The 13,914-nt window shown below is 46.7% G+C and overlaps 1 protein-coding gene across 1 annotated transcript in view; it reads right to left on the bottom strand.

Moving 5' to 3' along the window:
• LOC133141977 (WD repeat and FYVE domain-containing protein 3-like) overlaps window positions 1-13,914 on the bottom strand; it is a 55,707-nt gene that overhangs the window by 18,886 nt on the left and 22,907 nt on the right. The window contains exons 20-37 of the mRNA XM_061262859.1: window positions 11,830-12,061; window positions 11,232-11,392; window positions 9,789-9,900; window positions 9,146-9,336; window positions 8,822-8,974; window positions 8,560-8,633; window positions 7,978-8,139; window positions 7,272-7,366; window positions 7,045-7,165; window positions 6,600-6,817; window positions 6,109-6,299; window positions 5,399-5,545; window positions 4,799-4,978; window positions 4,179-4,412; window positions 3,311-3,410; window positions 2,695-2,855; window positions 973-1,202; window positions 395-504 (exon numbers count right to left, since the gene is read on the bottom strand). Of these exons, the coding sequence (XP_061118843.1) occupies window positions 395-504; window positions 973-1,202; window positions 2,695-2,855; window positions 3,311-3,410; window positions 4,179-4,412; window positions 4,799-4,978; window positions 5,399-5,545; window positions 6,109-6,299; window positions 6,600-6,817; window positions 7,045-7,165; window positions 7,272-7,366; window positions 7,978-8,139; window positions 8,560-8,633; window positions 8,822-8,974; window positions 9,146-9,336; window positions 9,789-9,900; window positions 11,232-11,392; window positions 11,830-12,061 (2,872 nt within the window). The remainder of the gene's footprint in view (window positions 1-394; window positions 505-972; window positions 1,203-2,694; window positions 2,856-3,310; window positions 3,411-4,178; window positions 4,413-4,798; window positions 4,979-5,398; window positions 5,546-6,108; window positions 6,300-6,599; window positions 6,818-7,044; window positions 7,166-7,271; window positions 7,367-7,977; window positions 8,140-8,559; window positions 8,634-8,821; window positions 8,975-9,145; window positions 9,337-9,788; window positions 9,901-11,231; window positions 11,393-11,829; window positions 12,062-13,914) is intronic.

The raw sequence follows: 13,914 nt of genomic DNA, 5'->3' as shown, positions 1-13,914 counted from the left end.
AGGGCTGGAGGCAGAGGGAGGCAGAGGGAGAGGGCTGGAGGCAGAGGGAGAGGGCTGGAGGCAGAGGGAGGCAGAGGGAGAGGGCTGGAGGCAGAGGGAGAGGGCTGGAGGCAGAGGGAGGCAGAGGGAGAGGGCTGGAGGCAGAGGGAGAGGGCTGGAGGCAGAGGGAGGCAGAGGGAGAGGGCTGGAGGCAGAGGGAGAGGGCTGGAGGCAGAGGGAGAGGGCTGGAGGCAGAGAGAGGCAGAGGGAGAGGGCTGGAGGCGGAGGGAGAGGGCTGGAGGCAGAGGGAGAGGGCTGGAGGCAGAGGGAGAGGGCTGGAGGCAGAGGGAGGCAGAGGGAGAGGGCTGGAGGCAGAGGGAGGCAGAGGGAGAGGGCTGGAGGCAGCGTGTCGTACCCTCGCTGACGTCCTGGCTGTGAGTGGCGTCCGGCTCGGCGTCGGACGGGATCATGACGTGCCAGGTGGTCATGCGAGCCTCCGCTTCCAGCCCGAAGCCGTCCACACAGCTGTGGGGCGGAGGAAAGAATGACCTCACACACTGAACAGCGCTAACAGCTAAACCAACCGGGCTGCCAACAGCAGTCTGCTTCAGCTTCAATTCTGAATCACAGAGCCCTTATTCACATATGATTTAATGCCAGACACCCAGTAACAATGCAAGAGAAGAGTTCATTCCACACTTTCATGAGAGGCCAAGCACATAGGTCAGTTTGAATTGATTGTACATTCAGTAAATATATAAACATATATATTTAAAACTCACTACAGCGATTAACCGCTGGCCGAGGCTTCCCCTCAGCCTGGTCAGGGAGGCCATTAAAGCTGATTCTCTGCAGAAGGTAAATCTCCCACACTGCCTGAGCACCTCCCTGCCCATCTGGAGGACAGCGTTACTTCACATTATCATAATCACATTCATATTCTCTATCCTCTCCGTCAGCAGGTCCGCCCGGGCGACGCTGCACGATCCTCACCTCCCCGCGTGCAGGATGATGAAGCAGTGCGCCAGGCAGGCGATGAAGTCCTGGTCGTGGTTGCAGGGGCCTAAGATCAGGTTGCGGTTGACCGTGAGGACGCGCAGCGAGTCCAGGAGCGCCACCTGCTGGGGGACGGTCTTGTGTGGTCGGCAGAGCTGGTACAGGATGGTCCTGTTCAGACAGTGGTAGATGGAGTCCAGGGACAGACCTTGGGACCTCCGCTTGGACTGGGAGAGAACACAGAGCACAGAAAAGAGCTTCATTTACAACACAATAGTGTATTATCATACTTCCCACTAATTTAATACATTATCCTTTTGTAAAGACAATTAAACTGCACCCTTCACTCATACCTTGCAGAAATTAATGCACCACTAATTTCATTTTTTAAGTTGTTTTTGAGACATCCCATGGAAATATCTGTGTAGGACTGAGAAAATATTACTAATGTAACTAAACAGTGCAGAAGTAGAGTGATCTTGAGTACAGCAGACTCTAATGTGTGATTGGAGACCCTCTCCCTTTCCTGTGTCACCGACTCTGTCCTCCACTCTTTCAGTTCCTCACTCCATCTTTTTTACAAGCATTTACAAGCTTGGGATTAATTAATATTTATTCACTGTACCAATTACCATTTAAATATAGCCCAACTTACTGCAAGACTTGTTGGCTTGTTTATGGCATTTAATTAAAAAAATTCTATCAGATGGAAATATAGCCACAAATCACTGCATGAGATAAATAGTTCATGCAGTGATTTGTCATTAAAATATAATTAAAACCGGTACATATCATTATCATTTTTTATTTTATTTTTTTACATTGCGCAGTAAAGTTGTCTCATTTTCCAAATGTTTACAGAGGGTAAATACACAATTTGGCAAGAGGCCATTTATAATTGCATTTGCTGAATGTACAATTGCATAGTTGTGTTGGCCAAATTGAATAAGTGGCTGTGGCATCAGCTGAAGACAGGGGTATAAACTGAACAAGGAATTGGTTGATTGGTTTAGCAGGACATGCTAAAAATGAGACCTTGCAGTCTCTATTGGCAGCCAGAGGAAAAAACCTGCCACTTCAGTCTGGAGCAGATGTAAACGGAAGGTCTAAAAAGCTGTTTCTGCTGCAATAACACCTTGTGTTCCAGCAGGTGGCAGCATACTCAGCAAAAGTGCGGCAAATACAAATGTTTCAGAATAATTCCTGTTCATTCTTGATACCCAGTGTTCATGATTTTGGCGGCTTCCATTGAAACATGAATAAAGTACAGTATTTTTCACGTGTTGGCATCTCAAACATTACTTAATGAATAGTAGGACAATAGAACATTCAGCTTAAAAGTCATTTTTGTGCATTGCCAGTCAGGCGTAGCCATATTTCTGGAGTCCACTGTATAACATTTACATATTTACATGCAAATCCAAGCAACTGTTCTAAGGAAGTACTATCTCACAGGAATAACAAGTACATGCTGTGTATCTGCTGAGTGAACACAGAATACTGAAATAGAGCTAATCCTTTGGTGGAGCTGACACAGTACAATGTTATAGACTTAACTTAAATCATTTAACTAATAGTAACTAATATACCCAGAGATGAACAGCAATAGATTCCTGGGTAAAGTTACAAACTCATTAATTATGTCTAATGAGTATACAGCGTAATTACTGTATTTCTAGGTATATAGCATATCTGTTATAGAGAGGGCTGTGGTCTTACTTGTCCAATGAGTTGCACAATGAATTCCACTACAAGCTTGGACTCCTTATTGAACATGCCCTGCCACAGTTTATCCACCACACGCTGGGTGAAGTAGAAAACATTGTTGACCAGGACCTGGTAGCTCCCTCCACTAGTTATGGGCAGAGATGCATCCTCGCCTAACACACAAGAGAGACAACATGAAACAGACAGCATACAGCTCATACACTAGCAACAGCAAGTAACAGCTTAAACCTGGGAGATAGAATGCAGTCCATATACTAAAGACAGCAAGTAACAGACAGCTTAAACCAGAGACAGCATACAGCTCATTCACTTAGAGGCAGCAAGTAATAGACACCTTAAACAGAGACAGCAAGTAACAGACAACTTAAACTATAATGCACATATCATGCAGCTCATACACCACTGAGTTGACATGAAACTGTGAATGGAGCGGACAGCCTGCAAAAACGGCACAACACATACATCGATATTTAAGTTCATGGATGGATTTTCTACTGTGATGGCAAAGTGAATGAAAGAATTACATCAAAAAGCAGACCCATTTCAGCTCAATGACATCTCTAAACATCTGAGCAGTTTACTCTTTAATCAAAAGCTGACGATTCACCTAGAAGGACTTCTGCAGCCAGAAGGTGCTCCATCACACTGTCCAGGATGTAGGACTGAAACTCCTTCTGCTGTGTCCGAGTCGAGCGCTCGGGGGAGGCCTGGTGAAAATAACATTACATTACATTATTGGCATTTGGCAGACGCTCTTATCCAGAGCGACGAACAGTTGATTAGACTAAGCAGGAGACAATCCTCCCCTGGAGCAATGCAGGGTTAAGGGCCTTGCTCAAGGGCCCAACAGCTGTGCAGATCTTATTGTGGCTACACCAGGATTAGAACCACCGACCTTGCGTGTCCCAGTCATTTACCTTAACCACTACACTACAGGCCACCCCTGTATAACACAGGATTATACAGGTATATGTAATTTAAGTGAACACACCTAATTAATCTTCACCATCTCCTGAAAAACCAAACATGTCTGCTGATAAACACTGAATAAAGGACAGAATATTGAGGAATTTCAACAAGCCAATCCCTTCACTGAAATGTTAATCGGTACAACACAACCAAAGCGTTAACTCTAATGTGTGACAAGTCGATTGAGTGCTTCTCTGTCCACTCCACATGCTGGCAACCTAAAAGATCTTAGCTACCACAGAACTACACTGTCTTAGTGACATCACAGGGAGCTAGCAGGGTTGCATCATCAAGAGGAGGGGCCAGAGAGGGCATCGCCCAATGGGATGCCTGGCCACAATCTGTGCTCAACAGTTAATGCTGTAGGACAATTCAAGGACTACATTCAAGTACCTTAAAGAGAAAAATCACCTATATCACAATATCAACAAAAGAGATATTCAGCTAAGGATTTCAGTTTTCAAGCTTTTTATATTCGAGACAACAGGTCAGGGGGCGGGGCTCACCTCCAGCAGCAGGTCGATGATTGGCGTCTGCTTGCTGGCGGGTGTCAGGCACAGATTCTCCATGATGAGCACTCTCATGAAGTCAAAGACGTACTTCTTGGCGGGGTGGTTGGTCAGGTAGGTCTTGGAGCCCACGTTGCAGTACTCGGACTGGCTGCGGTTCATGCCTGAGTCCGCAGCAAAAGCCTTCAGCTCCTCCGCCGGAGAGCCCACGTCATCATCCAGGTCACTCACCTGCAACACAGGGCACCAGGGCCTGAGAGACGCATCCCACGGGCCCCACTGCTCTACAGAACTACTGCTGTACAAGCCAAAGTTTATTAGGCATTTGAGTTTTTAACTGCTCACATTAAACACGTTATGATATCCTCCCACAACATCCCCCTACTACGTACTGCACTGGAACATTTACTTTATGTCCTGAATTTAAACGCCCTTTGGAATTCATTTCCTCATACTTGCAAATGCAAATGTAAAAGTGCCCTCCTCTCTTTTTGACAAGTCATGTTTAATAACGCTTGTGCAGTGTAGAAGTATTCCTCGCTCTAAGGTTGAAGATTTATCTGCTGGGAAATGAACTCAGCAGACTGCCATATTGAGCACTGCGGACGCCACTGTACCATCTCGGAGTAGGGCCTGATGTTGAAGGGGAAGACGGTGGCTGCCAGAGCACACAGGAACTCGGGGCTGTGCCACATGGGCGCCAGGTCAGGCACGTTGTGGTAGAGGTAGCGGAAAAACTGCATGAGTGTGACAGGGTACTCTCTGAGCCAGGAACCCTCCTCCTCTGACTGCCATGGCTGCAGGGAAGAACAGAGCCGAGACACCGTCACCATAGTACTATACAAAACACATTAAGCTACATCTGATTTAGCTTCACATGCAAAGACTGCCTTTATTTAAATATGGTACATGCAAATGTACACACATGCACAGATACTCATGAAGTGTCTCTGTCGCACACTCACACTCAACAGCATGGACCCTCTCCTCCTCTTCCTCACTCACACACACACTCACACACTCGGACACACACTTGGGCACACACTGACACACACACACACACACACACACACACACACACACACAGCATGGACCCTCTCCTCCTCTTCCTCACACTCACACACACACTCCCACACACACTCGGACACACACTCGGACACACACTCGGACACACACTCGGACACAGCATGTACCCCCTCCTCCTCTTCCTCACTCACCAGGTTGAGCATGCTCCGTAGCATGGCCAGCAGGAGGAAGGCCGCCTCGGTGCAGACGTTGTGAATGGAGCCCACCACAGTGCCGCTGGATGCAGGCACCCCGAAGATGAACGTCCAGATGGAGTCCAGGTCGAACTGCAAGGAGAACTTACATTACCAAAGACTGTTACTCACTGAACCCAGGATGCTGAAGAACACATGACACTGCTGTTATTATTATTAAACCTCAATATCACACCTATTTTCAACTAATGGCAAAGAAACCATTTCCATATTCAAGCAGTGGGAATGTGGCTAAAGTTTGTCAAATTATAAGTTTTAAATTAGTTTAAATTAGTATTATTTGAGGTAATGTTATAAATAATAATACTAATAATAAAATGAAATAATCAAAATTAAAAGAATGCGCCAGACAAAATGTTTTGCAAAGCATACAACTAGCATTTAGAGGTCACACTTCACAATAAGGTATATGAATTGGAATTATAATGCAGTTGTTAACATTAATTAATGATGTACAAATAAATAAACAAAGCGGTACATATTGAGTTCTCAGTAGGTAGCAACTACATTAGTTAATGCCATTTTATGTAACCTTATTGTGACATGTTACCACTTGTAATCACAACCATTCAGAAGATGAATTTCAGTAGAAACGGGTTGAAAGGGTGAATAAAGCCAAGCTGAGCCTGGTTAGTGTTGACATCTACCTGCAGGTTCTCTGGCAGCTCAGTCACAGGCTGCTGCAGAAACATGGCCATCAGCAGGAAGTACAGCTCTGGCACGTTGGTGTGTTTGGGCAGGAAGCTCTGGAGCACAGGGAACCCTGGGAAGTGGCAGGCCTCCCGGTTTATCTCCCGCAGAGTCGACCGGCCGCCGGCGTTGCGGCCAACATTGAAACCTGAGAGGAGAGGGCGGAGGAGTGCTTAGTCCCCACAACAATTCCAGTAACGGATTACCAGGATTTACTGGGTCCCAATGGGTGGGATTCTGTCAGCATTCTTCTATTTACATATGGTCTTATCCAAGATAACTTGGATGATGGAGCTTAGTTTTGCAAATTATTTATTGACATAGCTGCATATTTATAGAAGCAATTCATATTCAACACGCGCCTCCAGGATATGGAGCTGCGTCTCATCTGGGAGTGAAACCTGCACCCTTAAGCCCGTATTCGGAGTAGACTCTGAGACTGGCTCACCCAGGACGGTGCCGATCTTGTTGGTGAGCACGGAGTCGGTGTGGTCCAGCCAGCCGCCCCCGCACAGCCCCTCCTTGAAGCGGGCCAGGATGGGCTGGGTGCTGAGCAACACCACCAGAACCCGCATGGCCGCCGTCACACTGCTGGAGTGCAGGTGCTCCTCCATGAACATCAGCAGCCAATCAAAGCCTAGCGTGCGCACCAGCTCCTCGCACGCCCTGCAGGGGGCAGCACAGAGGCTTACAAGGGGTTTGAGAGCAAACCCAGGGTCTGACCCAGGGTCAGTTACAGCAGCTACACAAAATGGCAGTGGGCATGAATAATGGAGAAATGCTGATCCTGCTCATAAAATAAATCATTCTTCTTATGTTACATTAGCGTCCAACCGACTGAGTGCAGTGTAACGAATGTACAGGACAAGCAGGTAGATATGCACAAGACTCACTGTGTGTTAACGCTGCATTTCTCTTTGGAAGTGAAGAGCAGTTTTAGTAAGATGTCCAGAAGCCTGTTTCTCAGTAAGATGAGATTGGCTGAGAGAAGGCCCCCAAAGTCATCCTCAGTCCCTGTATGCCAAAATGAATAATTGCATCAAATTGAGACTCAGTTAACACAACAAAAACAACGTTGTAACACCAGGATACAACAATACCCAGACCGAAGATGACTCACCTGCATCTAATTTCTCTTCGTTGTTTGCTTCCATGACAACAAATTTCTCACAAACTGCAAACGTGGGTAATGTAGAGGCAACAAATTGGCCAAACCTGAATGGATACAAATAAAAGATGTGTGCTGAGAAGCTACATCAATAATACTAATAGTATTAGAGTAATATAATGCCATGAATTTGGTATCTCAGTACAGTGCTCGGTTAACGGGGTGTATGGTAACCCTCTGTACCTGAGCAAGTTTTCGTGAAGTCAAAGCCTATATGTTAAATTAGTACCTGGGGTCCTAGTTGACTGAGTGTTTTTGTGCCACGTCTATGTGGTTATCCTATGTGGTACCTAAGCAGGTCACAGTTCAGTGGAGGTCTATGTGCTGAGTCTATGTGGTAATCCCCAGTGCTGAACAGGTCACAGTTCAGTGGAGGTCTATGTGCTGAGTCTATGTGGTAATCCCCAGTGCTGAACAGGTCACAGTTCAGTGGAGGTCTACGTGCTGAGTCTATGTGGTAATCCCCAGTGCTGAACAGGTCACAGTTCAGTGGAGGTCTATGTGCTGAGTCTATGTGGTAATCCCCAGTGCTGAACAGGTCACAGTTCAGTGGAGGTCTACGTGCTGAGTCTATGTGGTATTCCCCAGTGCTGAGCAGGTGATAGTTCAGTGTGGAGGTCTATGTGCTGAGTCTACAGTATGTGGTAATCCTGGGTACCTCAGCAGGTCGTAGCTGTTGGGGAAGCCCTGCAGCAGCAGGCTGAGGACATTGCTGATGGCGGCGATGGTAGGCTGGGACAGGGACATGTCCCGCAGGGTCAGCAGGAGTTTGGGGATCAGCTGGAACTCCCGCAGCAGCTTGGCGTTCTTAGCGGCCTCACTGAGAGAGAGAGCAGAGCACGAGTTAGGCCTCACACAGACCCAACCAGAACACCTGGAACAGCCATTACATGCACCTCTCTGGACTGCGCTGCTCTCTGCCCCGGGCAGCTGCACCACACTCAGCTGTAGTTCATATTAATCAGAACTCTAAGACAGTTTCATAAGAATAGCAGTTTTTTCAGTCAGGGTAATAGTGCTGGACAGAGGCTTTTGATTGTAACCCACAGATTGCAGGTTAACATTTCAAGTGGAGCAATGCAGTTGTATCTTTTAGGCAAGATGCTTAACCTGAATTTCTTCAATAATATTCAGCTGTTAAAATTGATAATATGTAACCATGAAAACTGTATAAATTACTATGGATAAAGGCAATCCATAAACATAAGCATGAATCAGTGAGACAATAAAATGCATTCACCTGGATTCAGTCAGGAGCTCGATGAAATGCTCAAATAGGGACAGGTGCAATTCATAAGGAGCATGGAGCCATACCTGGATAATTGGCAGACAGACATACAGAGAGAAAGATAAAGAGGAAGAACTGATGCCTTCAACATCAACAATAATCCAGATAAAACCACATGTAATGGATGCCTGGAGACCGTAGTATTTTGTAGTTCAGCAGAGTAACCCTTTAAGGACAGTCCACAGCAGATCCTTTCTAAACCTGCCACTCTCACCTCAAAGTCACAAAGAAGGTCCTGGAAGGCAGTGGAGTTGGGGATGATGGAGGTCTCATGGCCGCTGTCCACGGTTCCCACCAGGGAGAAGGTGAGGTGCAGGATGTGACTGTTGAGCAAAGAGCGCTTCTTCTTCAACAGCATGGCGAGCAGCTACGAGACGGGACAGGAGCAGAGATACTCAGCGTCTCTTACACTCACATTTCCATTAGGACAGTACTCTACACCATGTGGGTGAAATCTCTCAGACAAAAGAGGGAGCTGCTCTTCAAGCTGAGTAAGAACTGCACACTGCAGGAGAAACTGGGATATTCTCCACTGTACCTGGTAGCCTTTAATGCGCTCCATTTCCTTGCTGGCCAGGGGGTTACTCTTCACGACACAGACCAGGGCCTTCACCGCTGCGTACAGCCCCTCCACATCCCACGCCATGGCGACCAGGCCCAAGATGGCTGCCGCGCCTCCAATATACTGAAGGTTTGTTGCTACCGGCTTCGGAACGAACGCACGTACCCCTGAAGAACAAACATTAAATCTCAAGCTGTGAGCCTGTCTGTGTAAGCAAAGAACACTTTGTCTTTCTTTAGGACAGAATGGGCCTCTCAGACATTATACCTGTGAACATGAATTTCCCTCAGTCACAGCATTGGATCAATAAGCATAGAAAATTTGTGGAGTCTTCAACTGGCATCCATTGTGAAACGCAGCAGTATTTCACACCACAGTTTAGCACAATCAATACGTGTCAGCATTCGCGCAAGAATTTATCTAAAAGCTACATGAGATAAAAGCCTAGCAGAAAGCAGCGTGGACCTGTATAAATTAAGTGATTTCAGCACGGCCTCAGCTCAGACAGCCGGCGAGGTGACTCTGTGAGAAACACAACTCTGAAAAGAACAGATTAATGAAAAGAGGAGTGGGCACGATGAGTCACACGAGGACCGCAGGCGTTCACTTCAGGCCTCACCCAGGTAACCGATGACCGCAGCTCCCACGGTGCGAGCTGGACCGTTCAGATGACCGGCTGCATTATGGACCAGCTTCACTGGCGTAGCGTTTTCATGGGAGGAAACCGCCAACTGAGGACACAGAACAGGATTCAGGTCAGGACCTCCAGCCCTCCGCCCCTGACCCCATACCATGTGATGATCCAGGGAGACGGACACTCAGACGGATGATAATGAACTTCACCTACGTTACTCACAAGCAATCTTGTTAGAAGCCATAGAGCCCAGTCTTACTGATAATCCATGGTGATAAAGCATTATAATAATGTTTTTCAGCGGTCACATGAGCTATGTTTTCCCTCATTCAGCCGACCTGCCAATCATTTATCTGTTATACTCCATCAGCGGGGTAGACAACCCTGGCTAATTCCAGGGATGTTCCTAGTTTTGCACCACCCAAACATGCAAATAGATAATTACATTCATGAATAGGCATTATGAATGAAGGAGACAATGTATTGGAGATAGTTGGAGATTCCCCATTCTGAATATAGAGGATCAGGCTCTTAATAATCCATCAAATGCTTACGATCAAGCTCAAACTGAACAAAAACTAGGAGCATTACTGACACTGAACGGGGTTGTCTATTGCTGTTCTATCATGAACTCAATATAATTTAAAAAATTGCAGATGGATTTGATGCCTTTGATCATCGGACCACTGCACAAAAATACGCTACAAACCTGATCCCAGTTATTGATATGACTACTGATTAAAAAATACTTTTTAGTGTAGTATTTATAGTATTTAAACTGGCATTTCACAGTCAGTTTAACCATTGTTATTATCACAATAGTTCAGTGTCTGCTGCTGTAGTAGATCCAAAGTCTCTGCGCTTCAGTGCTCCCCAAATCTCTGAGCACAGAGGACGAGGGGATACATCATTTAAACAGCGAGGCAGGGAGGGCAGGAGGCAGAAGGAATTAGACTCCAGCGGCTCTCACTCGTATTCCTTTGGTGGCCAAAAACCAATAGTCTTCACAGGCGAGTTTGCAGGCCTGTGGTGCAGTTGAGCACGGGTGCAGTCTTCAAAGGCACCTGGGGCTGATCTCACAGCTTTTACCGTCCAGCCATCATTCAGCATTAACGCACTTTCGATTATTTTACTGCCCTCTGTAGAGGACGCACTTTCAGACTGGACGTTGTAGAGAATAAAAGTACACATACATCTAATTGGAGCATGAAATTCATTTTAAATTGTCTGGAGAAAAAAGTCAATAAGCAAAAAGTCCAATAAGTGAAACTGAACCCCAGGGAAAGCATCTCACCACTCCGAATACACCGAGACGTGAGCAGAATTCACAACTCCACCTAATGCTTTGAAATACAACGAAGAATATCCATGTTTTATTTTCTCAAAGCAGAGCCTTATGAGGGCTTATTTAAGGGAGATGGACCCCACCTGCTTGGCAATGGCCTTGCTGTCCAGCTTGTTGTAGACCTTCCGGATCTTGGCGACGGTGAAGGAGGAGACAGACAGGGCATACAGGCTGAAGGACACCTTCTCTTCAGGTACCAGGGCCACTGGGCATGGAGGCGGAGCCTCTCCTTTAGGGTCTTTACCTGAGGAAGAAATGCCATTGGTCAGTCTGGCCAGTTCTGTCTCCAGATGTCCTAAACACTGCACTGGAATAGAAGGGACTGGAGGCACATGATTGATGAAGTACTTAATGCATAATTTCACATTTTGAACACAAATCTTTCACATTTGTCATATTCATATTGTATGCCTCCTGGCTGGAGAACGGCCAGTACATCAACTACAAAAGTACCATTTTCAGCATGAAATAGTGAAATACCATCAGACATCTATTTCCACAGAATGTGAATTACAGAAAATACTGACACACAAAAGCATGCATACAGACACATACACATACACATACACCGCACACGCGCACACACACAGACACACACACACACACACGCACACACGCACACACGCACACACACGCACACACACGCACACACACGCACACACACGCACAAACCAAACTTACAGGGCAGGTTAACAGCCTGGAAGCTGCCCACATAATTGGGCCCCAGCTCGTAGATGGTGGAGACGCTAGCAGCCGGCAGAACCTCCTCCAGGAAGTGAGTGGGCCCGAGACGCCACACCAGCGTGGAGAGTTGGCGCTGGGCCGGGGGGCTCCCGATGTAGCTGTACACCGTGCTCACCACCGGGGGGTTAGTGGATCCCGACCCGCCGGGTGAACTGTGAACATAGTGCAGCTGTAGAGAGATGGAATAATTCATCAGAGCATATACATAGGTAGAACATATCTTCATTAATTAGTTAGCAGAGGCTTTTATTCAAAGCAAGTTAGCAAGGGGACAGTCCACCCTGGAACAATGCGAGGTTAAGGCCCTTGCTCGAGAACCCAACAGCTGTGCAGATCTTATCGTGGCTACACTGTGGCTTGAACCACCAACCTTCCGGGTCCCAGTCATGCACTAGACTACAGGCTGCCTTCCATGTCTTTTGGACACCTGAAGCATTAAAGGCTATGTACAAGGCTGCTAGCCTCACATATCACATCATAACAGCACAGTCACATTCAGCACAAAGTCAACTTGCAACATTCAAAGCCAACTATTGCACAGTCTCTCTGTTAGACACTGTAAGGATGTGGTTGTTTCTGCTATGCTCCATTGCCCTTATCTGTACACATCCGAAAGCCAACATTCGACAGGAAACCCACAACAACAAAAAAAAATCACAATTGCATTGACACCACAGACTTGACACGTGGCCAGCAGATGGGTGAGTGTGTGGTGAATGTAGCAGATATTTCTGAACAGATGCCTATGCTCCCAACTGTGCTAGTGGGCGCAGCCTGTCACTGTATGTACTCTAATAGCAACATGGCCTCCACAGATCATGACATCGATCCTGGGAGCCATGTTCATTTCTAACGTCTATTGATGCAGTGAGTCACGGGAAATGTATTTTTACTTATGCATACGCCTACATACACATGTATGTAACAAGCACACATATGCAGAAGCAAATGCACACTAGCTTGCCCACATACCCACACACACACACACACCAGCTGCCCTCTGCCTCAGAATATTAGTGAATTCATTGATGTTTTCAAACAAGAGGCGTTTTCAGTCTGAATAAGCGTCGGATGCTTGGCATAACATTGGGAATGTTCAATTACACACTCTCACACACACACACACACACACACACACACACACAGAACAGAGCTGAGCTGAGCTTTCATGTCTATCATCATTGATTCAACTGGGGTTTCTCTCTGAAGCAGCAGAGCATTTGACATTTGGGAGCACATTCCTGTGATCTGCTCTAGCTCGAGTGTTGCCTCCGCATTTCCTGTTTACCAGGGCGACATCTGAGGCTTCTGAACGCAGCTCCCGTTGACACACATTACCTCACATTTCACAAGCAGTCAGACCTGAGCAGACACCTCAAACAGACCGGCAGTTCAAGTAATGCACACGCCTATTACGGATTCTAAAAATGGAACTCAGGACTATTCAGTGACGGGTCTGCTGTTCAGCGGAGTGTTCAGCCACTTCACCCAAATAATTACAGCTACGTATTCATAATTGATCCGGTTGAACCCTCTCTCCCAGTATTGAGAGGGAGGAAATCTGCAATTCCAGGCTTATTTCCTGACTACATGAATCCATAAGAAAAACAAGCTCCAATTAATTCCTCTCTCTCTCTCTCTCTCTCTCTCTCTCTCTCTCTCTCTCTCTCTCTCTCTCTCTCTCTCTCTCTCTCTCTCTCTCTCTCCTCTCTCTCTCTCTCTCTCTCTCTCTCTCTCTCTCTCTCTCTCTCTCTCTCTCTCTCTCTCTCTCTCTCTCTCTCTCTCTCTCTCTCTCTCTCTCTCTCTCTCCTCTCTCTCTCTCTCTCTCTCTCTCTCTCTCTCTCTCTCTCCTCTCTCTCTCTCTCTCTACTGAGGCCTAAAACCATGACTTGGACCATGGGATGCCCAAACCTCAGAGACAACACTCATTCTCAGACACGCTCTGGACACCCAAGGGACAAGTAAATGTGTCGGAACATGCCCTGGATCGCGTGATGAAACTTGGGATGACTATGCAGAATC

Source organism: Conger conger, chromosome 12 (genome assembly GCF_963514075.1).
Source record: "Conger conger chromosome 12, fConCon1.1, whole genome shotgun sequence".
Taxonomy (NCBI): Eukaryota; Metazoa; Chordata; class Actinopteri; order Anguilliformes; family Congridae; genus Conger; species Conger conger.
This window is presented reverse-complemented; position numbering and strand designations above follow the sequence as displayed.